At 43.8% G+C, this 25,435-nt stretch overlaps 1 protein-coding gene across 1 annotated transcript in view; it reads left to right on the top strand.

Annotated features, from left to right (window-relative positions):
- LOC138281273 (band 4.1-like protein 4B) overlaps window positions 1-25,435 on the top strand; it is a 721,652-nt gene that overhangs the window by 429,265 nt on the left and 266,952 nt on the right. Inside the window, exon 4 of the mRNA XM_069219592.1 lies at window positions 207-285. Coding sequence (XP_069075693.1) covers window positions 207-285 — 79 coding nt within the window. The remainder of the gene's footprint in view (window positions 1-206; window positions 286-25,435) is intronic.

Here is a 25,435-nt window from a genome sequence, read left to right as displayed (position 1 = left end):
AAAAAAGTTAGCCACTTGTCATGGTTCTTTTTAATATATTTGTACCTTTCATTTACATTGCAAATCTATTTTGATGTATTGAAAGCTGGAGTATGTCCCTAATCCAGAGAATGCCTACATTAAATACTATTTGCCTCCTAACATACATACATTTTTCAGTAGATTAATAACCACAATATGCAAATTTCTTTTCCTTGCCATTACAGTTGGACCTCCTTATATACTGCACTTTAGAATAAAATATTATTCATCGGAACCCAACAATCTGCATGAAGAGTTTACTAGGTGAGCCCATCTTTTTATCATGATTTCTTCTTTCCTGTGTTGAAAGTTGTAGAGCTTTATAATGTGCCAAAACATATTTTGTGATAGTATTGTGTACAGATGAAGTGTTTTCAGTGCATAGAATCCTTCTCTTGTCCTGTTCCATAGATTGAATCAGTATCCCTAGAATTTATTGGGTATGTCAGTGCTTTAATCCAAAACATATTAAGGATCGCCATACCTAGTGAATTTAGTAGTGGGATTCTGTATTGAAGTAGATGAGATTTTACCAGAAGCCAACCGTATGACTTGCGTTTGGTCTCATTACATGTGGCTTTTGAAGCACAATTGGAGCATAACAGTGTGAAATGCTCAACTTGTATCTGACTTCGCTATTCAGCATTTCAGATTTGGATAGACAAATAGACAATATGTAGTATTTTGGTGAATGATTTGCATACCCGGAATAACTGGCTACTTGTTAGGTGTTCACAATTCCTAGCTCTCAAAACTGCCCTTATTATATGCCTGTGGATAGTCACGACTATCAGTGATTTATATATGATCCTGAATGGGCATTGGTAGAAGAATGCCGCTTGAGGGAGGTGAGAATGAAAGAAAGGGCAGATGGGGGCTGCACGATATGGGCTGAAATATTGCAGAATGGAGATGAGTCAGCAAGCCTATGTGGTTTGAAGGTTGAGAATAATAGACTTGAGGTACCACCTGGAGTTGTATCCGCGACTCACTGACAAAGGGACACTAGTTGTATGTAGATCTTTTTTGTGATATCAAGGCAGACTGAACAAATGTGAGTAGCATACTGTCAATTGTGTAGGTTCTGCTATGTATACATTGGTCAAGGTTACTAAATCAGTGTTGCAGGTAAGTTGTATGTCCCAGTTTGGTTCATGAAACATTTTAAATAAATATTTCAAAGAAATATGACTTACTTATGATCAACAATTGTTTAGGCTGGGTTCGTTTTTGTACCTCGAATAGTAGCTACCAATAAATTTGTGAACAAATGCCATAATTTAGGTTTATTTAATTGATTGAAGGTTAAAAAAAACCTTTATTTTAGATTGAAATTAACTATGCTTGAAATCACACTTAAGTGATTAAGCTTGTGACAAATCAAATGCATATAACAGTCCTATTTCAGAAATCGGTGCTATGAATGCATTGGCTTATTGGGATGCAATTCTTTGTCATAACTGGGAAATGGTGTGCCTCTACCCCTTTGATTTTTTCTGGAGGACCCTTTTTCTCCTGTGCACTTGACACCAAACACGTACATACCCATTGGGTAATAGTAACTCCTGCCTCCTTTAGCTCAAGCTTTGTAGCGACTGGTTAAGCAATTTGATACTTTCCTCTGGGTTGACCTTGTGCTGAACCATTGCTATTGAAGTCAATACACTCCCCCCATGGCTGGGATTTCTTTCATTCATTCTGAGAGAGACATGTAAAAAGGGTATGTGTCTGTTGTGTTTGGGATTTAAGATCAGTTGGTGAATGGCAGGAATCCACTTGGGCTCTGAGTGCCTGCTGAACATGTGGTAGTTTTCTATGAGAAGGCAGGTTGTGTCCATATTGCCGGTGTCAGCCTCCTCTCCTGGTCCCTGTCTTAGAAATCTGTTGTTTGCATGTGTGTAGATGGAGGGAAGTAATGTGTTCCATTGCCCAGAATAGGGTTTGTCTTACTAGTATGAAACCCACCCCTTCCCTCTTTCCTGTGTTTTTGCTGGTTAGCCTGGAAACAGCTGTTAATGAATAGCTTTTGAGTCAATTCCACAAAAACACTTGAACCAGTCCAACCTGGTCTTAGGCAGGGTGCTTGCCTTCAGTGCTGTGTAAAACTGTATAAACAAGAGAAATGCACTTGTCCAGGTTCAGTCTTTGAATTTTGAAAAAAGCACCAAGGTTGTTTCTGTCTTGGCAGCCAGGAATAATATGTTTATTGACCCACTCAGCTAGTACATGGTCATGGAAGTGTGTTTGGACACTTGTGAGGTGTACAAACATGGATAAGAGGAGGAAATCTGACAAGGAGTAGGAAGCTCTGGTTGGTTACTATTCTTCCCCTGACGGGGCCTATATTTGAGCAACTTCCAAGAAGCATTGCACACCTGTGGAGAGAAAAGATGCACACCTGGCAGGAGAAACCAGCTTAGTCAGAGAAAGAGTTGTTTCAGAGCACGCTGATTGGAAGTTCTATTTGGAGGACATTTTGACATCACCCTACAGCCATGTGATCCGTCTGGTCAGCTTACCTTTAGGAGTAGGTGTTTCCCCCTTGTTGCGGAGCTGTATTGTCACAAGAGCTGGCAGGTCAGTACTATCTACCACCAATTGCATGCTTCCAGGGTATAAACCAATCCCTTCAGTCCAACAATGACCAGGATTCAGTCTGCATTAATAACCACAGTGTGGGATTCTTTTTTTTGGCCGCATGAGGTTGTCTTGATTCCAGCGCAATTCTAGTCTACATGGTTCGTAGGATATAATCTTTTTAAGCTACTGTCAAGCTCTTACCCTAAAGTTCCAATCCCTTTTAGATCTATGGGCACCAGTGACTATAGCGAGGGGACCAGTGACTATAGAGAGGGAACCAGTTCTGTGGATACCACCATCAGTGGAAATCTTGGCCACAACCAAAAAAATCTGATATATGGCCCCTAATATTTTTAGCCATTATGAGGACTTTGCAGTGAGTACTGGTCCACTGCCAAACCTGCCATTTCATAAATATCACAATCTATAAGATATTAGTGTTTCTTTAGGCTGTCTTCCTTATTGGACAATGATGACAGGATCCAAGGTTATCACCAACTTCATCACATTATATTCAGAGGAGCACCATTCACTTAATTGTGGTAGATTTTGAGGATGTAACATTTTGTGGGAGACACTTTTTTTTTTTTTTACCTTGAGTATCAGAAATGCAGCAGTTGGGGTTTCAGCTCACTGGGTTTTCTAGTGTGGTATTCATGATTGGTCTGGGACCACAAATAGGGCCAGATACTGCATATCTTTTTCCCTTGAACAGGGCCATTATCAGATGGTTTATAAACTCTTGTGATTAGCAGATAAAAGCTATATTCGGGACTGTGATCTTAATTCAAAAACAAAATGTGCTTGCTTCTTCTAGTTTTCTGAGTGCGCCCAGCGCTTAATGAATCAATTAATCTGCATGGTAATTCAGGTCATTTATACTCTTTAGTAGTTTATAGAACACAGTCAGTACCTCAAAAGTGTCTTGATGATAAGATTATGATCTGAGAGAATTAAATGACTAATAACACTGCTCATATGTTAGGAAGCTACCTCTTTAAAAAGAGAAAATCATAAACATGAAACAATTTGGCTGAGACTTTAAATCCACAAGTAGAGAATTTTATTGTTTGGACACACAAACAAAAAATAAGCTTTCTCCAGTCTTGCCTTGTTGTAATGGTGAACAGTCAACCTTGTCACAGTGGATGATTGGATGGGCCCATCAGGAGTATATGGTCTTACTTTTGCATAAATATATGCTGGTCCTTACTGGTGGAAGGCAGGTTGAACTAGGCAGAGGCTCTTGGGCAGAATAGATCTACCTGTGGGAAGCCAGTGGATTTATACTATGATTGGGAACATCCGAGTGTGTTGTGACATCATGTGTGCTTCAAGATTTTGTTTCAATTGCAACTTATACTGCTCATGTTTTGGTAAATTCAAATGCACTGTGTTACAGTAATCCAGCCTTGAGAAAATGGTGGCCTCCAAAACTCCTTTCCTGTAAAGAAGTGTGAAAAGGGACACATTTTCTTACACATCATCAAATAATAGAAACAAAAAGATGTTACCTTTATTGATGTGTAGCTTAAGACATAGGCCCCCATTATGACAATAGCGGTAAAAACCGCCTACCGCTGCGGCAACCAAAAGACAGTTGCCACGGCTACCATCCGTCCTCCATAATACAACCCCAGCCGGATTTCTGCCACAAGAAGGGCGGAAAGCCAACTGTGGCCATACTGGCAGATGGTGGTAAGGTGGCGCTGCAACCACCAGCAGCGCCATGGCAGTAGACCGCCGCCAACTGTATTACGACAAATAATACGGCCTGGCGGTGTTCTGCTGGCAGGCGCTCCTGACGGTATCAGCACCCCGTCCTGTCCTCTGCCGGAAGACCCCCTGAATACACGTAAGTCGGGTTTCCGACAGGGGAGGAGGGTGGGGGTGTTGTGTGTGTGTTGGGGGGAGTGTGCTTGTATGTGTGAATGCGTGCATGAATGCAGGTGTGTGTTTAGTGTTGTTTGCATGCGTGTATGAAGGTGTGTGAGTGCATGTATGAATGGAAATGTGAATGCGTGTCTGCGTGTAAGTTTGGATGTGTGTGCTGATGTGTGCGTGAATGAATGAATGGATGCATGCGTGTATGTATGCCTGTATGTCTGTGTGGTTGAGTGTGTGTCTGTGTGTATGTATGGGGAGAGGTTGGAAGGGAGGGGAAGCATGGATGAAGGGGGGTGTGGGGTGTCTGGGGAGTGTTGGGGGAGGGGGCCTCCCTGTCACTGATAGGGCCTACCGCCATGGTTTTTGTTGTGTTACGAATGCCACAAAAACCATGTCGGTAGGCAGAGTCATGATAGCTCCGGCCGCACAATAGCGGCCGTCAGACTGGAGTTTGTTATCACCAGCCCGGCACCTGCTACCACCATGGCAGTCGGAGTGTTACATTGGCCTGTCACAATGTGGCGGTAAGTACCGCCAACCTGTTGGCTGTACTGCCACCACATTATCTCCGACCGCTGAGGTCATAATGACCCCCCATAGTATTAGACATTTTAATGCCTAAATTCATCTAAAAAGATACTGGGGTCAGAAAAGGACACCTTTTGCAGATGGGACCTATCAGGTGACTAGATGTTCTACAAGTCTCCCAAGACAAGGACTTTGGTCTTTTTTTGTTAAGCTTTGGGGCATTCCCTAACATCCACAGAGCTACCGCAGAAGGGAAGTTCTTAAACCTTCCTTTGCTTTGGCATGTGGTATCATCTAAAATGAATGATTAACTGGGTACTGTTGGACTTGACAACTTTAGGGTGGTCTTCCCCCCCAACCTTTTGCCTACCTCCTCCACTTTTCTGACCTGATTTTTTCTTGCCTTAGGACTGTGCACTTTACCACTTCTATTCAGTGCTAAAGTGCTTCTGCACTCTCCCCTAAACATGGAAATATTGGCTTATCCCTGGTTGGCATATTTAATTTACTTGTAAGTCCCTAGTCAAGTGCACATGTGTTGAGGACCTGTAACTTAAATGCACCTTGTGGGTCTGCTGTACTGATTATGACACCCACTTAAGTAGCCCTTTAACCATGTCTCAGGCCTGCATTGCAGAGCCTGTATGTGCAGTCTTACAGTGCCACGTCAACCTGGCAAAGTAGATCTTTTGCCAAGCCCAAACCTTTCTGTTTTATACAGGTATTTCACCCCTAAGGTAGGTCCAAACGTCAGGGTGCAACATATTTAAAAGGCAGGACATGACTTTTACGTTTTACGTTTCCCGGTAGTGAAAAACTCTCAAAGTCGTTTTGCACTACAGCAAGGTCTGTCTCTCCCATAGGGTTACATTGGGATTACCTTATTACATCTTATATGTGGAATTTTCGATACACTTTTTGGTTTGTTGTCTCTGGAATCACAACTTATGGCAAAGTCAGATTTTAAATTTCAATTCTGAAAAAGGCTGTTTTAGAAAGTTGGCTTTTTCTGCCTTTAGCGATTAGTACCTGCTGCCTGTCTCTGATCACTTGTTGGGGACGGTGGGTGACAGCAGGGCTTTGCATACCCCCTCAAGACAGCCACACACAATTGGAGCTTAGGTGTGACTTTATGGGCCAGTCTGGAAGCATTGGGGAGAGGAGCTGGCTGCAGCCTCACTTACACCTAAATTGCCTGTCTCATGTCTCCACATAAAGGGCTGCATAACCCCCTGTAGTGAGTCTGGAGCTAGGACAGGACCTCTGTGCACTTTGAAGACCTGTCTTTGAAGTCTCCTCCACTTCAAATGCCCAACTGGCTATAAATATTGAACCTCTGGCACCCCAACTCAGTACACTTCTGGACCTGTGAATACTCTGCCCCAAAGGAGAACTGCTGTGCTGCTGAAGGACTGCTGCTCTGCGTGACTGCTGCTTTGCTGGACTCCTGCCTTGTTGTTGTTCCCTGCTATCTGCTGTTCCCCTCCAATTTCAAAGATGTACGATCAAGATAGGTCAAAGGATCTGATCAAATAAGGTACAGAAGCGATCTATATGTTAGAGTACGGCCTAAAGGGGATCCTTGTAATCTGAAGGGCACTTTGATTCACTAGTATGACGTCAGAAAGAAAATAACTTTTCACTGCTTGCCTCATATGATTTGCATAAGATGTGGACCAGTTTTCTTTACTTTTAAGCAATGTGTGGCATTCTATGCTTAGAATGCACTTGGTGAGAACCTTGGGGTGGTAATCAAGGTGACGGGAGACGGTTGATGAAAAGGATCGTGAGAGACCAGGAGCGCGTCTGTAGACTGGGGTGCATTTACATGGTACCTCTAATAAAAGAGACTTTATATACTTTAAGCAGTCTCTTTTACAGAATTTCACAATGACTAGACCATTTCAGCTATATCTGATAGAGACTTCTAGTTGCAGATTCTTTTCCTTAGAATTTCCCACAGACGTCAGCCTGGATCTGGAGATTTTTCTTCCAGCAGTGCCGTTAGGTGGCATCGGTTGACTCCGAGGTGTCGTTGGCATAGTGGTCGCCGTGATGATGTTGCAGTCGTAAATAGGTGCCACCCCTCCGCGATGCAGTTAGTTTTTTTTCTTTCTGCATCAGCCTATGCGCAGATCTGAGAGAAAAACTACCCCTAGTCATTTTTTGACTAGCTGCAACACTTTTAAAGAATACTTTTTGATGAGTTTTTGATGCGTTGAGGGATGTCCCGGAAGACGGGTTTTAAACCCTGCAACTCCTGTCACTGAGTAATGTCTGTGACGGATCCTCATCTCTTCTACCTTTGGTGTTTGGAGTGCGACCACGACCAAAAGTCGTGCTCCGAGTGGCTGGTCAAGAACCCGAAGACTTTGAGGGAGTGGTCCCCTAAAGGTCATGGCTGCCCGGCGCTCTATTCCCAGTCTCATTCAAGAGGAAGGTCACGAGACAGCTCACAGAGTCATCACCAATCCTCATCGTCCCATTCCAAGTCCTTGGGATGATTGGCTCACACGAAGAAGCAGTCGAAGAAAGCCATACGTTCTTTGATCTAACCCCATCGCTCAGAAGACGTGATGTGGGAAGAGCGTCTATGCTCTGGGCCTCCGCCTTCGGAGCCTGTGTCCGGGTCGGCTCCGCATCTCCCAGACTTTCTGAGAGCTGGTGCCACACCCCTGCCCAGTTGAAATTATTCTATGAGGCCATGTGCCTCATATTTGGGCAGACCAACCCGTCCTCAGCGCCTTCAGGCCCAGGAGATTCTGGGAGGGCCCCCTGGGTTTCACGCCGGTGGCTTAGGCCTCAGCTCCAGGGGGGCAGCTGCGAAGCAGCTCTTGGATCTGTACTGATGCCAGTTGTGCCAATGCGACCTTCTCCAGTGTCGGGACAGACGTTGATGCTCCCGACGTCAGTTGGGCGCACAATTGACGTTGCACCTATACTTATCCCTGACGATCCAGACCGGTGTTGTATGACGCTGATTCTGTTTTCCATGGGCTCTCCGGGGCCCAGAGCAAATCCTGCCCCTTCTTTCTATGGGTATGGATATGGGGATGCTGGACCCTTTAGAATACTAGCTTGACCCCGACATGGACTGGGTTCAGGATTTGGGCGACGCTAGCAGGCTAGATACCTCTCCTGATGCTGGCATGCTTTCTCCCCCTACCATGGCTACAGTGGAGGAAGCTTCATACTCCATGGTGGTAAGAAGGGCTGCTGAGGCTTTAAACCTAGAACTTGCTTCTGTAGAGGTCAGGACTAACCTCCTGACCAAGGTGCTTCAGCCTGGGGCTTCCAGTTCGGAACCCCTCCTACTCTTTAATGAAGTCCTTACGGATGTCCTACTGGGTACCTGGTCCAAACCCAGCAAAGGGGCTCCTATGAATAGGCTAGTTGCTTGCCACCTTGGGCATGTGCCACCCAACCCAAAACTTCTGACCCAACATCCTACGCCTGAGAGCCTTGTGATCCAGGCTTCCTCATCTTCTGGGGCATTCCCTTCGGAAGCCCCAGTTAGTAAATCAAAAAGACTGGATAACTTTGGGAAGAAAATGTTTTCTTCTGCCCGTCTAGTGTTGCGGTCCGTGAACACTGCATGCCTTTTGGGCTGATACTCCCATACTCTCTGAGATACGGTCGTGCAGGTGCTGCCTCGAATCCCAGAGGAGGCCTGGACCATTCTCTCCCAAGCTGTTACTGACGGGAGAGATGCACAAAGTTCATGATTCTTTGTGGGCTGGATATGACCAACTTACTGGGTAGATTGGTTGCATCGACAGTGGCCTTGAGGTGCAATGCCTGGTTAAGGGCATCTGGCTTTTAAGGGGATGTCCAGCAGTCTCTAATGGACATACTGTCTCTTTGGAGACAAAGCGGGCTCAGCGCTCGATTGCTTTAAGGATTCCTGGGCTATGGCTCGGTCCCTTGGCCTTATAGCTGCCCCTTTGCCTCCACAGTCTGCTTTTCACCCCTTACGTATCTACCGAAGGGGCACTCAGCCGCATTCATTTCTACCCAGCCACTGACCCATGCTTGCTTCACAGCCTCTGTGCAGCTGCAGACATGGGATCCCACATGCTTGTGGATCAGGGAACCAGTGGTCCTCCCAGTCCACTGCCTCCAAGCCCTCCTAGTCCATTGAAACATCCTGGACCAGTTGGTGGCAGGATCCGCCATCACCTGCCCCACTGGGAATTCTTCACCATGGACAGGTGGGTGTTCCAAATTGTCTGAAGGGGCTCCTCCCTCCCCTTCAAAACTTCCCCTTCAGCCATGCCACCATCTTATGATCATCTGTCAAAGTATCGTGTGGCACTTCTCCGTGACAAAGTCAACGCTCTTTTGGCCAGGAGAGCCATAGAGAGGGTCCCTGTGCCAGAAGTAGGTCGTGGTTGTTATTCCCGCTACTATCTGGTGGCCAAAAATGATAAGGGCCTTCGCCCTATCTTAGATCTCCAGTTCAAAATGCTAACTCTAGCTAAGAAACTGTCTGCCCTGGAGACTGGATGGCAGCGTTGGACTTGCAGGATTCCTATTTCACATTCCCGTCCTGCCGGCCCTCAGACCTTACGTGCGATTCGTGGTAGGTCACAAGCACTTTCAGTTCACGTGCTCCCTTTCAGCCTTACCAGCACCTCTCCAGTGTTCACAAAAGTGATGGTAGTGGTTGCAGCTCATCTCCCCAGCTTAGGGGTTTCAATCTTCCCCTACCTCGACGACTGGCTGTTGAAGGGGAACTTGCCCCAGGCTGTCGTCATCCACCTCCAGACTACGAAAAGCCTCCTGTATTCGCTGGGGTTCACTATAAAAGTGCCGAAGTCACACCTGACTCCCTCTCAGATGCTCCCTTTCATCAGAGCTGTTCTTGACACAGTGCAGTTTCGAGTTTATCCTCGCAAAAAGCAAGTCCAGGATATTCAGGCTATGATTCAAATGTTACAGCCTCTATCCTGGATTTCGGTGAGAATGAGTCTGAGGCTGTTGGGCCTCATGGTCTCCTGCATCCTGCTGGTCCAACATTCCAGATGGTCCAACATTCCAGATGGCATATGTGGGCTCTGCAGTGGGACCTGAAGTTCCAGTGGTCGCAGCACCAGGGGAATCTCTCTGGCATGGTCCAGATCTCGGAGAGGACTGCACTAGATTTACAGTGGTGGCTGTCGAATCCTGGTTGGGTAAGTGGCAGATCTTTCTCCCTTCCCCAACAAGCTCTCACAGTAGTGACAGATAATTTACTCCTGGGATGGGGTGGCCACGTGGAAGAGGCAGAGATAAGAGGTCTCTGGTCCCTGGCGAAGTACGGAGTATCAACCCTCTGGAGATCCAGGCGATCCGACTTGCATTGAAAGCATTCCTTCCCTCTCTCAAAGGGAAAGTGATGCAGGTGTTCACTGATAACACCACCGCCATGTGGTACTACAACAAGCAGGGTGGAGTGGGGTCGTGGACCCTCTGTCAAGAGGCTCTTCACCTTTGGACATGGCTGGAAAGCCAGGGCATTCCTCTAGTGGTTCAACATCTGGCAGACTCTGAACGCCAGAGCAGACAAACTTAGTTGTCAGTGCATAGTCGACCACAAATGGCGTCTCCATCCGGAGGTGGCACAAGGTCTCTTTCAGCAGTGGGGAGAGAATTGGTTAGATCTGTTGGCCTCCACAGAGAACACGCAATGCCAGCTGTTTTGCATATTGAAGTTTCCAAGGTGGCACTCGCTCAGCGACGCTTTTCATCAAGAAAGAAGCTCAGGCCTCCTTTATGCCTTCCCGCCAATACCACTTCTTCCCAGAGTTCTGAAGAAGATCAGGCACGACCGGGCCCAATTAATCCTGGTGGCTCCAGACTGGGCATGAAGAGTCTGGTATCCCGAGCTATTGAGCATGGTTATCGATCCTCCGATCACGCTGGCCCTTCGGGAGGATCTTCTGTTGCAGCAGCAGGGGACTGTCCTTTACCCAAACCTGTCCAGTCTCTGCCTCCTTGCATGGAGATTGAGCGGCTGCAGCTGGCAGTTTTCGATTTTCCGCTCAAAGTCTGTGATGTTATCTTGGCAGCCAGCCGTCCCTCCACCAAAATGGTATACGCCTGTTGTTGGAACAAATATGGGGCATGGTGTATCAACAAATCTATTGACCCCCCTTTCTGCACCTCTCTCAGAGGTTCTCCTCTTCATTCTCTCTCTTGCCCAGCAGGTCTCTGCTATGGGCACCCTCAAGGGTTTTTTGTCTGCCATCTCTGCCTTTTTGTAAGGCTGCCAAACCAACCTTCTCTGTTTAAATCTCCCATTGTTGGCAGGTTTCTAAAAGGACTCACCCACATGTTCCCTCCTATCCCATTCATGATGCTCCAGTAGGACTCAAACATGGTTCTTGCATATCTCATGTGTGCTCCTTTCTGGCTGCCCCACAACTATCCTCTGTGGCTCTTGACTCTTAAAACTGTTTTCTTGATTGCCGTCACCTCTGCTCGCAGCGTGAGTGAGCTTCAGGCTCTCTCTTCGAAGCCACCATTTCTAACTGTACATCCTGTCAAAGTGGTGCTTTGTATCAGGGCTTCCTTCCCAAAGTGGTGACATCTTTTCATGTAGGCCAATAAAGTCACTTTGCCTACTTTTTACTCAACCCCCACATCCCACTCATGAGGAGGAGAGACTCCACCGTCTGGATCCAAAAAGAGCATTAGCGTTCTACCTCAGTCGTACCAAAGATTTCCAGGTGGGTGATCAACTCTTCGTGGGTTATGTGAGTGCAAAGAAAGGAAGGCGTGCAGAAGACCATCTTGCAATGGGTAGTCCTCTGCATCAAGATATGCTACGCTTTGGCAAAAAAGCAACCCACTGAGGCCTTGTGTGCTCATTCCTCCAGAGCAACTGCTGCTACCACAGCATTAGCCGGCTGAGTTCCACTCCTGGATATGTGCCAGGCAGCGACTTGGCCATCGCTGCCACTCTTATCTAAACATTACTGCCTGGATAGTCAGGTCTGCAGAGATGGCTACTTTGGCCATTCGGTCCTGCAGGACTTTTTGGTGTGATCTCAGTTCACAGCCCACCACTGGGTGATGGTATTGCTTGTGTATCTATTCTAAGGTAAGGAATCTACAATTAGAAGTCTCTATTGGATGAACAAGTTACTTACCTTTGGTAACGATATATCTGGTAGAGACATATTCTAGTTGTAGATTCCTTACCGACCTGCCCATCCTCCCTGCTCTGCGAACTGATTTCTAGGGACAGGAACTTCCCTTTCGGGCACTAGTTCTGGCGCACCATTCTCAGTGTTCTTCATGGATCTGCGCTACTGGTGTGGGAAGTCGTGAAAAGAACCTAACATCAGCGTGCCAAGGTGGAGCCTACATATTCTACTGCGACGTCATCACGGCAACCATGACTCCCACAGAGCCGACCAACGCCACCTGATGGCACACAGGGGTACTGCTCGAAGAAAAATCTCTGGATCCAGTCTGACACCTGGTGGAAAGTCTAAGGTAAGGAATCTGCAACTAGAATATGTCTCTATCAGATGTATAGTCACCGAAGGTAAGTAACTTGGGGCCAGATGTATCAAAGGGTTTTACCCATTCTGTGTCTATGGGAAAATGTGTTTGTACAAATGGCCCTTGATTCTATACTGTATCTCAGTTTCTAACCCTCACCACCTCCTAGTGTAAGTCCTAACTGCTCATCTTGAAACGTCAGGTGCCAAAGGGAATAACCTGATTATCACATTTAAGTGCGGTAATAGTCTCTTCCTGACACACGTGGTAAATGATAGCACGTACACCACATACTGCCTAGTAACCACTAAATAGGGTTTAATAGGGTTCTTTAGATGTCATTACAGACATGGTTTCTGGTACTAGTTGTTTGTGTGATCAGGTAATACATTCTGGGTGTTGTAATCTTGCTTTACTTTCATTTAAATATTTAGACAAACACACTTGATTACAATGATTGTAGGTGAAAGTTTCAGGACTGGAAATGATGCCCATAATGCCCTGCAGTGAGGTGGGCTCCCTACCACTAACTATCCTCTGACCCCAGGAAAATGCCTCACCCAACATCAGTAGCAGGATCAATCTTAAAAGAAAAAATGAGGGGTGGGGCTAACCAGCGTCCAAGATTGCTGCATTATTCGAAGGCTCATGCATCTGCCCCCTTTGGTTGATTGCTGAAGCAACCTAGGCCTGCTCTATGACATCTAAAATCTGGGTGGTTAGAGCCAAGAAGGTAACAAACTGCTGGGCAACTTATGAGGTGCACATGTGGCGGTTGTAAGTTTCTGGTCTTTCCTTCTCTCTCCTGATCACCTGCATCAGAGACGTCAATTGAAAAAAACAGGTTGAGTGGCAGTGGCTGCTCTGTTGCCCAGCTTTGAGCCATTAATTCTATCAGAGATGGGTGGAGTCGAGAAGTGTTGGCAGTAAGTTATTAGCCCCGGCTAACCTTGAGCTAACCACTCTATTCCATGCTACAAAACTACTACACTCGATGCAAAACCACTCTGCACAGTTTTAGGACATTCTGCACCACTCTGTCGTACTCCGCTCTATCGTACTCCACTGTGTCCCACTCCACTCTTTCCCTTTATACCCTACTTCTCTCTACTCCACTCTGACACTACCACATTCTGCACACAACACTCTAACATTCTACTCACGCCATCCTATGCCACTCCACTCTATGCCACTCTACTCCACTGTATGGTACTCCACTCTACTACACTATGCCACTCCACACCACTCCACTCTACTCTACTACACTCCTCGCTACCTTATCCCACTCTACTCCAGTCCACACAACACCACTCCACTCTATGACACTTGTTGTGGGGAACTAAAATAAGAAAAACAAGACTCATTTTGGCAAGGCAAAAGCAGGTTTACTGTTGCAGCAGGGAGAGTAGCTATCCCCACACAGGCAGACAGTTGGACTCAAATGGCTGCGTACAGACAGCCGCTTATATAGTTACATGAACAATATCTTATACAAAAGGTCAAATAATAGGTTACTCAATAATGATATATTTGTTAAGAAAACATCAACTCACCTGTGTCCCTTAATTTGTGACCTTTGCTCTACACATTCTTCAGTGTAATTCTGACAGTGCTTAACAAACCATGTATTTGCTTCTTTCATATCATGTGTGTGCTTTTGTGTTTTATTGCTCTGCTCCAAAGACTTTGTGTCAGATTCTGTGTACACTTGACTAACTCTATCTATTTTGTGGTGTTGCTGTGTCCGCCCTGAGTGGCCAAGGAATGCCCAGAAGTGGGTCCCTTGCTTTCTGCAGCACTGGATTCAAGCTAGCCTGGCTAATGAGGGATGACATCCCGAAACCAGTCCTAGGATGCTTGTTTCTGGTCCAGGGGGTACCTGGCTTGGAAGTTCTGGCTGGAGTGTTTTTATAGGGCTCAAGACTGATTTGTATATGGCTAGGTCAAAACTGGGGTGATGCAGTGAGCAAAGTAGCAATGGATTAAAACCAGATATGTGACTGGGGGTGAGTGTTTGTGAAGTTTCAACACTCGTCCTTCGTTTATTTTGTGGTGTTGCTAACTCTATCTCCTGTACACGTTCTTTCACTCACATTTTCAATTTACCAAGAACAAATAATACATACTTGTGTGTTGTGACCATAAATTCCTCTACGGTTGCAAACACAGGTTTTCCTTTAAATAAGACCTTGCTGATCATGCACTCTGTTTTCTAGTGAACTCTTCCCCTGTCTTGCATCCTTGTGAAATTTAGGCCTGCATTGTTCTTTCACCATGTATAACTCTGTAACACTCTCTACTGATGTTTACAATGGTGCAACTTCTTTGCGTTTCGTTTCCTCTCTAACATGCTTTACTCCACTGCTCTCCACTCAACAACTCTCCACTCGAACACACTACTGCTCTATGCCACTCTACTCTGACACTCTGCGCCACCCTACAGTACTCCATGATACTGAACTCAACGCCACTCTACTTTACACCACTCCAGTCTATAATACTTTGCTCTATTCCCTCCCCTCAATGCCACTCTACGCCCCTCCACTTTGTGTCTCAACACTGTACTCCACGCCACTTCACAATAAGACACTCTGACGCTCGTCTTCATGCCACTCCACAACCCTCCACTCTATGCCTCTTCACTCTACAACACTCTACTTGGCTCTGTGTCAATCCACTTCCTTCCACAACACTTTACTCCATGACAATTTACTCCACTCTCTCCACTTTACTCCACTCTACACCCCTCCATTCTGTGACCCTTCACTCCATGCCTTTGGCTCTGCGTGCCTTCACTCTACCGACTCCACAATAAAGCGGCATAAGACACTCCTTTCCACTCTACGCCACTTCACAAAATTCTGTGCATTCCACTCTACGCCACTTCACGAAACGCTATGCCTCTTCACTCTGACACATAGAAACACTTTACTCCACTCCTGTGATCTATGCCCCTCCATTCTGCAACACTTCACTCTGCAACACTACACGCTGCTCTGCTACACTCTGATGCTCTGCTCTACTGTATGACACTCTGCTCTGTGTGGCTCCACTGTATGATGCGGTTATGCTCTACTCTACTCTGCTCTACTCTACTCCGCAATGCTCTACTCCATGCCATGTCACTCTACTCTGCTGCACTCCATGGTGCTCCATTTAACTCTGCGCCACTCTACTCCATGATACAACACTCTACTCCACTCTTCTCCATTACACTCCTCTCCACTCTAAGCCACTTCTCAACCCCCCCAAATCCACTCTATGCCACGTTCACAACATTCTCTGCCTCTCCACTCTATGATACTCCACTCTAGGACACTCCACACCACTATATGTCACTCTTCACCACTCCACACAAGTAAGTTTTAGCCATGCTGAACAGCCGCCACGGTGGTGTACAACATGGCTGAAACACATTGGCAAAAACAATAGCTCTTATGCAGGCAATTGTATACAAAAAATTTAAACACTAAAGAGGAACATTACTTTTTCAAGGTTAAAATGCTCTTGAGAGAACCTCCCTGTGTTCTTTACCACTACATATTTTAGTATGTACAATCCACTCATTTGGGCTTTAATTTGGCTGTCTGCATGTAAAGTGTTTTAGTAACTTTAGTTGAAGGTTTGATTACAGTGATAACCTTAAAGGCAATTTGTTTGAGCATTTTATGTTTCTGTGTAAGTTTACACTTGTGTTACTTATTGGGATTCTGATGTGCTAATTATGGCCTTAGTACAGAGGTCTTCCTGAAATATAGAAGACAGCATATTTTGTAGTAATGTTTATTTTCTGGCACATTTATGATAATTATTAGCCAGCTAAATTATATGCTTCAGAAATTAAGCATGTCCTGATTCATCTTTTTATTTGTAATAAAGGCTCCTACTTTTCTTGTGCTAGTATATGCTTAAAAATGCAGACATTTCTTTAGGCCTAATGTATCTCCTTTTGCTTTAAAGCATGTTTTAATATTGCAATTCTGCCTTTGATTTGGAGGATATGCATTGGGACGACAGGGTGGCAGTCGTAAGTCTGTGGTGTCAATGTGCTTCTATACATTGGGAATTGAGCATCCTGGCCTTGCGTCGGATGCATAACTCTCTTCTGGTGGGATTGTCAAGTTGTCAGGGTTGACCTGCGGCAGAAGAACTCCTCCAAGCTGCCTGTTAACTGAAGGAAGTAGTCTAAGGCTTAACATGCCAATATACCTTCCATTAACATTTGCCTCCACACTAGTTCTTCTGCAGCTTGTAATCGCAGCATGACTGATGCTAGTGATGGCCTGGCAGCTTACTGGTGAGAGTGTGGCTGACAGAACTACTGGTATGTGTAGTTACAACATTTTCAATACTCATACACTGAACTTAACATAAATATTATAATGTCGGGTATATACACATGTGGCAAAGTGTTCGTGAAAAATAATGTAATTGCATGAAAGCGTGTTGAGCATTGTTTGAATTAATTTAAAATAGCTGTGCCAAAACAGCTTTCCTCCAGAGAAAAATATAGTCTACATTGCCAACAATGAAGCTCTAATTAAGCAATGGAAAGAACAGAATAACAATTCTCATTCTGTAGTCCAAACAGATCAATTTAGCTGCAGGATTCAGAGTCATAATTCCACCATAAAAACATTAAAATAAAACTCTGAGTCAAGCCACACTGTTGATCATCAAATCTGATGAATGAAAAATGTAATTCAGCAAGAGAAACAGAAATTATAATTTCTCCTGTACTTATGTGGGAACTTTGACTAAGAAGCAAATCGTTAGAAAGTGCAACATTAATAGAAAGTAGTAGATGAGCTGGTCTGATAGGGACAAAAGGTTTTTCAGTAAAAGGTTGAAACCAATTTGTAATGGAGGAAAAGGGCACACATAGGGTGTTTTTGCGTGGGGTGAAGGCTATGCTTTTGGAACACCAGAGGCATTAAATGCCATCTCAATGACCAACACTGAAGGAAGACTGAATCAACTTGGCGGGTGGTATCTTCGGTAAGGCAAACCTACTGAAGAAAGTAAAGAGACAGCCTTCTTGACATAAAGTGGACGAAGGGGAGCATGCTGATCCTGCTGATGCTAATCTCCCACATTCTGGAAGTACTGTTGAACCTTCACACAGTAGTGAAGCGTACATGACCGGTGTTAAATTTGTGTCACCCTTAATGACGATGTGCAGTACTAGGGCATGCTCAGGGCATTTTGCCTTAATCTTTCATCGACAATGTCACAGGAATGAATAGAAGCACTCTTGGAATAAATGGAGCACAGATTATTTTTTGCTTTGGAGGTAGTAACATTTAGGGGCCTCCTCTAGGTCAGATTGTCCTAGTTTACCCTCCCCTTCTACACATATTATATTAGAACTGCTTGAAAAAGAGAGAAAACTACTGCCAGGCAAATCAATTAGCCCCATTTTAAAACTGGAATCAGGAATAAATCACATTGGGGGTAATGTTCAAGAGCAGCAAACTAAGTCACTGAAGACGTTCTCAAAGGTCTAAGTGTTTAAAGAGTTTAGTCAAAGACATTGAGTTTGGTGGGTTATATGAATTATCTTGAGTTTTGCATTGAGGCACCCTATCTGGGAATGTTGGTTTTCCAGCAGTTGGGAAGGGTTCAAATATTCAAGATTTTCTATAGACCTGGCTGAAGGAAGACTTTAATTTGGTGCTGGAAGCTTCCCTAATTGAGATTTTGGATAGCTACTGCATCAGGTCAAAGGCCCCTGAGAATCATGATGGCCGCAGATGATGCATATGGCAATCATGATATGTTTATGTGTGAGCTTCATGAAAAAGAACAGGCTCTGTCCCAGGATGCGCTCATCTTGTTTTTTCCAGAAGTAGCTAGAGATATAGAAAAAAGAAGAGATGTGGAACCACTGAAGAAGGCGTTTGAGCAAGAGAAGTGATTGTTACTTGCTAAGTTCATTTTTCTGAGATGAGCGATTGTACGTACCGGGATTTTGAGAGAGAAAATTATGGAGCAGCAACCGCAAAGTAATTGGGATAAGAAGAGAGTTCAGGGTCTACCACCTAAGGAGACGCCTGAGACATTGACAATGGTAGTTTGTGTAAAAGGCATTCCCATTACAAGAATATTTGTGGTATGTGTTTCTCTACATCACTGTATGGGCTAGGCTTTATGAAGAGTAAAATACTGGGTGTCTTACATAGTATGTGGTCTTGCCACATATACTCTGTGTGCTAAGGTTGTGTTACTGCACTCCTGTGAATAGTTTCTGCAGTTAAATATGTTTTGGAGACATAGCCCACTGCTTGGTTTGTATAAATTACAATGCACAAACATATACATTCATATAAAAGGGCACATATTTATTTACAAGTCAGAACATTTATATATGTTTACAAAACAATCACAGATTCTGTCCTTGTTTGTAAGATTGAGCTGCAGAGCCTCACATTTTTATAACTGCTAAAGAACATTAAAAAAAATGTATTTTAAATATTAATACTTGTACAAACCTATTGCATGTAGTTAAACATTGATAGCCTTGTTTAGAACAATAAAAGATATAGGCAACTTGTTCTAAACAACTTTATTAACATTTCAATAACATATTAATAGCTGTGCATAAATAACAGCTACATACCCATAGCTACTGGTATCAGGTTCACAGATGCATATCTCAGGGCCACAGTACCATTAATCAAAAACACAGGATTAAAGAGCAAACCTGTAGAGTGAAGTAAGCCATCAAACTTGTTATATCGCCAAGAGCCTTCTATAGCAACAACATTGAATTGTGACATTCAGTGACCCTTGTTTTTGCTAGCTAAAACTTATAAATACTTCTGATAATATTTTCCAATGAATCACAGCTTTCTGAAATTGAAAATATTAATTGCTACCTTTTAGCCTGATTGATAAAAGCTAAAATATAGGTAATAACATGTCTTTTCTACATAAAGGTCAATTTGCAGGTAATACATGTGTACATCCTTTTCTTCTTCTTTCCTGTGGGATCAGAATGGTCAGACTTTACAATTTTTAGACAGACTTGTAATTTCAGCCATCTTGTCACTGGTCTGTGCATCCATGCAGTAAACTAAGCTAAACAGCAAGAGAGAAGTGAAAATCCAACGCTTATCTCAGTGGAAGTTAAAAGCTGCAGAGAACCCAAGGAATTGTGGATGCACAGTTGTTTGATTCTTAAGCTGACAATTATGTAAAATGATTGTTTCCCATCCCTTAATTTTTTTCTTTTGCCTTTAAAGAGTACTGGGCATAATAAGGAGTCGCACTGGTGATGCTCTGGCCCTTATTCTTATTTTTCTTCTGCGGATGTACCTTTCTAGGATGTTTGAGAGGTAAAGGAGAGTTACCATCAATGTTTTGATTCAATTGACAGTGTAACCTAATTGGTCACACATTAAAATCCAGGAGGTGGTAGATAAGGTTTGAAAGTTTACTACGAATTAACCCCTTTGGTGCGGATCTCGACCAGTGGCCGACACCAGGGAGGGGGCTAAAAAATCCTCCAGTGTATTACACCCGAAAATTTGTTTTAAAACCCTCCGTGAGAAACGAAAAAGCTTCTGTTTTTCCTCCTGCCCCTTTGTGATGTCAGCACACCGCAAGGTGCGCTCTTGTCACACTTGTCTTCCCCATCGGAGCAGGAAGCAGAGGGTAAGGCCGCTTCCTACTCTGGTGAGGAAAACGGGCCCAAATGGGCCTCCCCACAGTTTGGGAAGGCCTCGTTTAACGAGGCCTTCCTGAAACCGCACTAGACACCAGGGAATTCACTTAGGTGGTGGGGTAATCCCCCTCTGGAAACGGGCAGGCACATTTAAAAAAAAAAAAAAAAAGTGAGTTTACTTGGGCGCTAAATCTTTTTTTTTTTTTTTTATGAAATTGACAAGGGTTGCCGGTGGGCAGGGTGACCCCCTGTGGGGGCAATTATTTTTTTAATAGTTGTATGGTTTCCCAGGGGGCAACTATGGCCCCCAGGGAAACCATACAACTATTTAAAAAAAAAAAAAATAATATATATATATATATATATATATATATATATATATATATATATATATATATATATATAATCTCTATACTTCAAGTGACGTGATTATTCAAATGTAGCTTTCAGGCAGCAGTAAAAAAAAAAAAAAAAGTCAAGTAACTCTTGTGATTATATTTCTCCTACAAAAAGATCTGACTTTTGTCTAGTGGCAGTTTTGATGCCATAAAGTAGAGCATAAGGTTTATTTGTATTTTAAGTAAATAGCTGAGTGGATTAGTAAAGCCAACAATTACCTGCACTATAATACAAATGAAATGTATGTGTGAGTGGGGCTATGGAGAGATGAAGGGAACATTTACTGGGTGGTAGTGAGGGAATCCGAGGAGAAAGTCTTGGGAGTGAGAGCACCAATAAGGACTGTTGGACTGGGCGCCAGAGGCGCTAAAGACTGTGACGATTCGTATGTGACAAGGTGAAGTAATAGTGTGTCTTTTTTGAGTGTCTTGAGAGAACGTGCTGATTGAGGGAAGAAGCAAAGGTAAGGTGACTGACCATTACTGTTGTACGCATCAAACACCCACCAGCAATTTTGTGACTGTCTACGTAGGCTAGTGTTTTAGAGCAAGAGTATAGCCAGTAGCAGAGATGGCGTCTGGTTGGATGACTGCTGCTCAAGCCCTAGCTCGGGTTATAGAGGATAGCTCTGACATAGGCTCAGAGACTGAGACAGCAGATACTGAGACAGCATCTGAGGGATAGGACAATAGCTCAGACTCTGGGAGTGATTTTTCCGACAACTGCTCTTCCAGTGATTCTGATGGAGGGGAAAAGGACAGTCCTGCCATCCCTTCGCAAGCACAGTCTGTACAGCGGGACAAAAGCAGGTTAGCCCAACCCAGAGAGCAGGTTCATGTGGCGGCAAGCACAGAGAGAGTGCTCTCTTTGGAGCTCCCCAATTTAGTTCAGCCCCAAATTCCACTGCCCAAATCGTATTGTGGAGACATCAAAATTATCTATTACAAAACAACCTGGTTTTGGAAGGCAGGCAACTGCGTTGTTGGTCCCAGGCTCGGCGGCCATATAGGGAAACCTACCAAACCCAGACATTTCTGGAAACTAGACACCCGGGGGAGTCCACAGAGGTGTGACTTGTTTGGATTCCCAAAGTTTTCTTACTCAGAATACCCTGCAGAGGTGAAATGTTGAAACTCTATTTTTTTTTGCATTTCTGTCACACAAAATACAGGAATATGCTGGTAGCGAGATTGACATTAAAGTGTGCCACACTGGTATAGGTCAGTTGGTGTGTTGCTGTGTTGCTTTTAGTGGTGGGCTAATAAGGGATCGCGCTGCAATAGGTTGTTACTGCTGAACAAGATATTGATATTTGATTGGGAAAAATGAAATGTTTTAAGACTGTGCAAGACTTGTGTAGAGGAGATGTGCTTATACCTTGTAGAGAAGAAGAGGCACCTCTGGAAGATACTTCATGCCATTACATGGCGATAAATGTAGGCTTTCATACATGTATTTGGGTTAGTCAGTGGCACAAGAGCACAGAAAACAAAGGTGTATTGAGGTTTCCATGATATGACACATGCAGTTTGAGAATTATTGAAAACTTGAGTAGGGTGTGGTACGAAATTAAACCACCACCTAGACCTAAACGGTATGAGGCACTTGATGATTGGAAACGTGCTTCTCACGCTAGAGAGATAGAGCCCAAAGAGTGGTGCTCACTTATGCAGATGTTTGGTTATGCAGATGCTTGAAGAAATGCTGATCAGAAAAGATGGAGGACTGATTAAATAGAGGGAGTCAGATTGTATCCAACTTTCTTGAGAAAAAGATTTGAGGGAGAGAAGGAAAAGAAAAGAGATATGAAATAAAAAGAGGGAAAGTGTAAGGACCCAGGTGATATGAGTAAGGTCAGTGACAGTGATTTTGGAGATAGCAACCTAGATGTGCTATTGCTAGAATGTCCACCCCCGTCTAATGTAACTCGAGAGGAGGATTGTAATGGCACAAGTGGTAGCGGAAAGGTTGGATTTGCTACTGTGCCAGTAAATATGACTCCTTGTCCTGTGGGGATCACTCCAGCGAATGTACATTATGAACCAAGGGAGAGGATTCAGGAATTAATGTTCTAGCTGATTCTGTCCCAAACACTGTTGATGCTATTACCATCCCAGTTACTATTGGTACTATGGTCCCTGTGTACTAGTCTGAAGGCCCAGGAAAGACGACTTATGACTTGGCTGTCTCAGGTACAGTTGGGTTGATCAGATAAAGTTGAAGCAAGTCTTGAGGCAAGAGAATGTGTTACTTTGGTTCGAACGTGCACCAGTTCTCCAAGTATGGCGAGTGCAGATTTGATTTAAATCTTTCAGGGTGTAGTTCCATAGGTATATACAAAAGAATATCAACTGCTGGAACACCCATATGGAAGCCACCTTTAACTCTTAGTAGCGGTGCCCAGGGAGATGGAAATATGACTAACATCCCGCTAGTAACACGGAGTCTTATTGCCTAGGACTAAATACGTGGGTGAAAGCTTTTAATGCTGATAATCCATCTAAGGAAAAGCATAAGTATGAAAATGAGTCAGGGTGACAATTCAGTGACTTGCGTGAGAGAACTTGGTAGATGTGGCAAAATTAAAATTAGACTAAGTGAGATGAGTTGCGGGAATCTTGAAGTGACTCGTTTAGATACTTATCATGAAAATGAACTTGTGTTCATGTGTTATGACATTACCAGATGTGCAGGACAAGTTTATGACAAAATAGCGGAGTTAGATCAGAGAAATGAGGTAGACTTGAACTAGACCAAAATGTTAGAGGAGTTATTGTGTACTTTTTAAAGAAGAGGATATGACCAATGTGAGAATTCCAGTGATGAAAACACAAATTAAAGAATTGATTCAAAACATTCGGAAAAGGAGTGAGTTGGACAAGTGGAAACCTTTATAGGTGAGGAATAAAGTTGCAAAGAAACCCACTGGTGAACCCACGCCCTGTAGCAGAGAAAGGGGGTGCAACAAATTTCCCTTAGAGAAAAGTGCCTGGTAGATGCGGTGTAAATGGAGTAGAAGTGATCGTGCATTATTCACTAATAATTTCCCAAGACTGAGAGGAAAAACAGTGGAGTGGCATAAGCAAGTTGAGAGGTTTGTGAACATTTCACAGGTGCTGTGGGTCAGTTTGAACACTGTGGTTCCAAGTGGCTCATGGGTGAAGAGTAAAGTGTCTGTTCAGTGGCCTGAATTAGAACCGCCAATTATGGTGACAAAAGGTTTTTTGCCATTGGTGGTGGAAAAGGTATCAGCAGGTGATGACATTTTTGAAGTCAAAAGTACCACCCTAAGTAACAGATTGGATTAAAATTGATAGAACAACTAGGACACCCAAAGAATCGATTCATGCTTACTATGAGAGATTCTTGCAGACATTTAAGCAGTATAGTGGAATGGAAATGCTGGAACCCAAGGATATGGGACATTTTTGTCAAGCTTTGTGACAGAATTGAGAACCAAGTTTATCATAATGATTCACCAAAATTTGATTTGTTGACTGAATAAATCAGTTGATGAGATTTTGAGGAATGTGAAGTATTGTAGTGATGAACTTGAGATGAAGCAGAAGAAGCTGAAGGAGAAGTTAATGGTTGCTCGGATGAAAGCTGATTAGAGAAGGAGTTAGATACAGCCATTTGTTGGAAATGTTATTGCTATGCAAGGAGTGTATAAACCGAGACCAATTCAAATGCAGGGTAGAGATCAAGGAGGAGTCCCAATTGATCTTAGCACAGGGATGGATGTCAATAGCTTGAAGAAGACAACTCCTTGTCATTTTTGCAACACGTTGGGGCATTACAAGGCAGAATGTTGTCTTAGCCTAGCTAATCAGCTTCAGAATTCAGGAGTCAGAATAACAACCCTGGATAGATGCCAAATGTTCAAAGACAGCGAGGACAGAATGACAATGTGTCACAAACTCGAGTAAGGCAGATTTCACAATCCCCAATTCTACAGCAAAATGTTAATGGTCCTAGACTAAATTCTAATTAAGTCCTAAGTATGAACACAAATGTGTCTCAAGACAGTAATCCTTTTCAGCAGTTACCCATGTTTGAGGCAGTCAATAATTATGGTCCTGATCAGTCAGTCAGCTGAGAGGGGAGGAAAATTGTGTGCTTGTCACAGTCTTGGAGGTAGAGGAGAGTGGTCCATTCGTAAATGGTGAAGTGAATGGTCACCCTGTGTCATTTTTGGTTGGCATTGGTGCTACCCGTTCTACTTTAAGAACAGTAGAAGTTACCAACCTCTCTCAGGAAAAATGGTCCAAGTTATAAGAGTGGTGACTAAACCAGTGACAACCCAAGAGACAACAGAAGTGTCTGTGAAAATAGAATCACCGATTTTGTGGTGTGGTATTCCACCCAGTGAGTCTTCTTGAAAGCGAACTTCTTTGTAAGTTGAATGGTGTCAGCTATTGTTTGCCGACAGGCGTAGAGTTACAGCCTTATAAATTGGCGAACGATGAATGATAAAACACATTGTTTACTCTAATAATTGATGATTTACCACCACATCTTAAAGATACATTTAAACCCGAAGTATGGGATTTTTCAGGAAAAGCTATCAGTCTGATCAAAGGTGTTGAGCCTGTCTGAATTACAGTCAAACCAAATGCTGAGTATCCTGGAACACCCCAAAATAATCTGACACCAAAATAATTGATGGGGTAACTCTAGTGATCAAGTCCATAATTCAACAGGGGATCGTGAAAGAAATTGTGCAAAGTCCTTGCAGTTCAGCCATTAAAGGGAGTGGGAAACACCAAATTGTGCAGGACATGCGAAGAGTGAACAACATTGTTTTTTCTTGTGTTCCCATGCTACTGAATCCTACTATGATATTGTTTCAAATTCCATGTG

Source organism: Pleurodeles waltl, chromosome 2_2 (assembly GCF_031143425.1).
Source record: "Pleurodeles waltl isolate 20211129_DDA chromosome 2_2, aPleWal1.hap1.20221129, whole genome shotgun sequence".
Taxonomy (NCBI): Eukaryota; Metazoa; Chordata; class Amphibia; order Caudata; family Salamandridae; genus Pleurodeles; species Pleurodeles waltl.
This window is presented reverse-complemented; position numbering and strand designations above follow the sequence as displayed.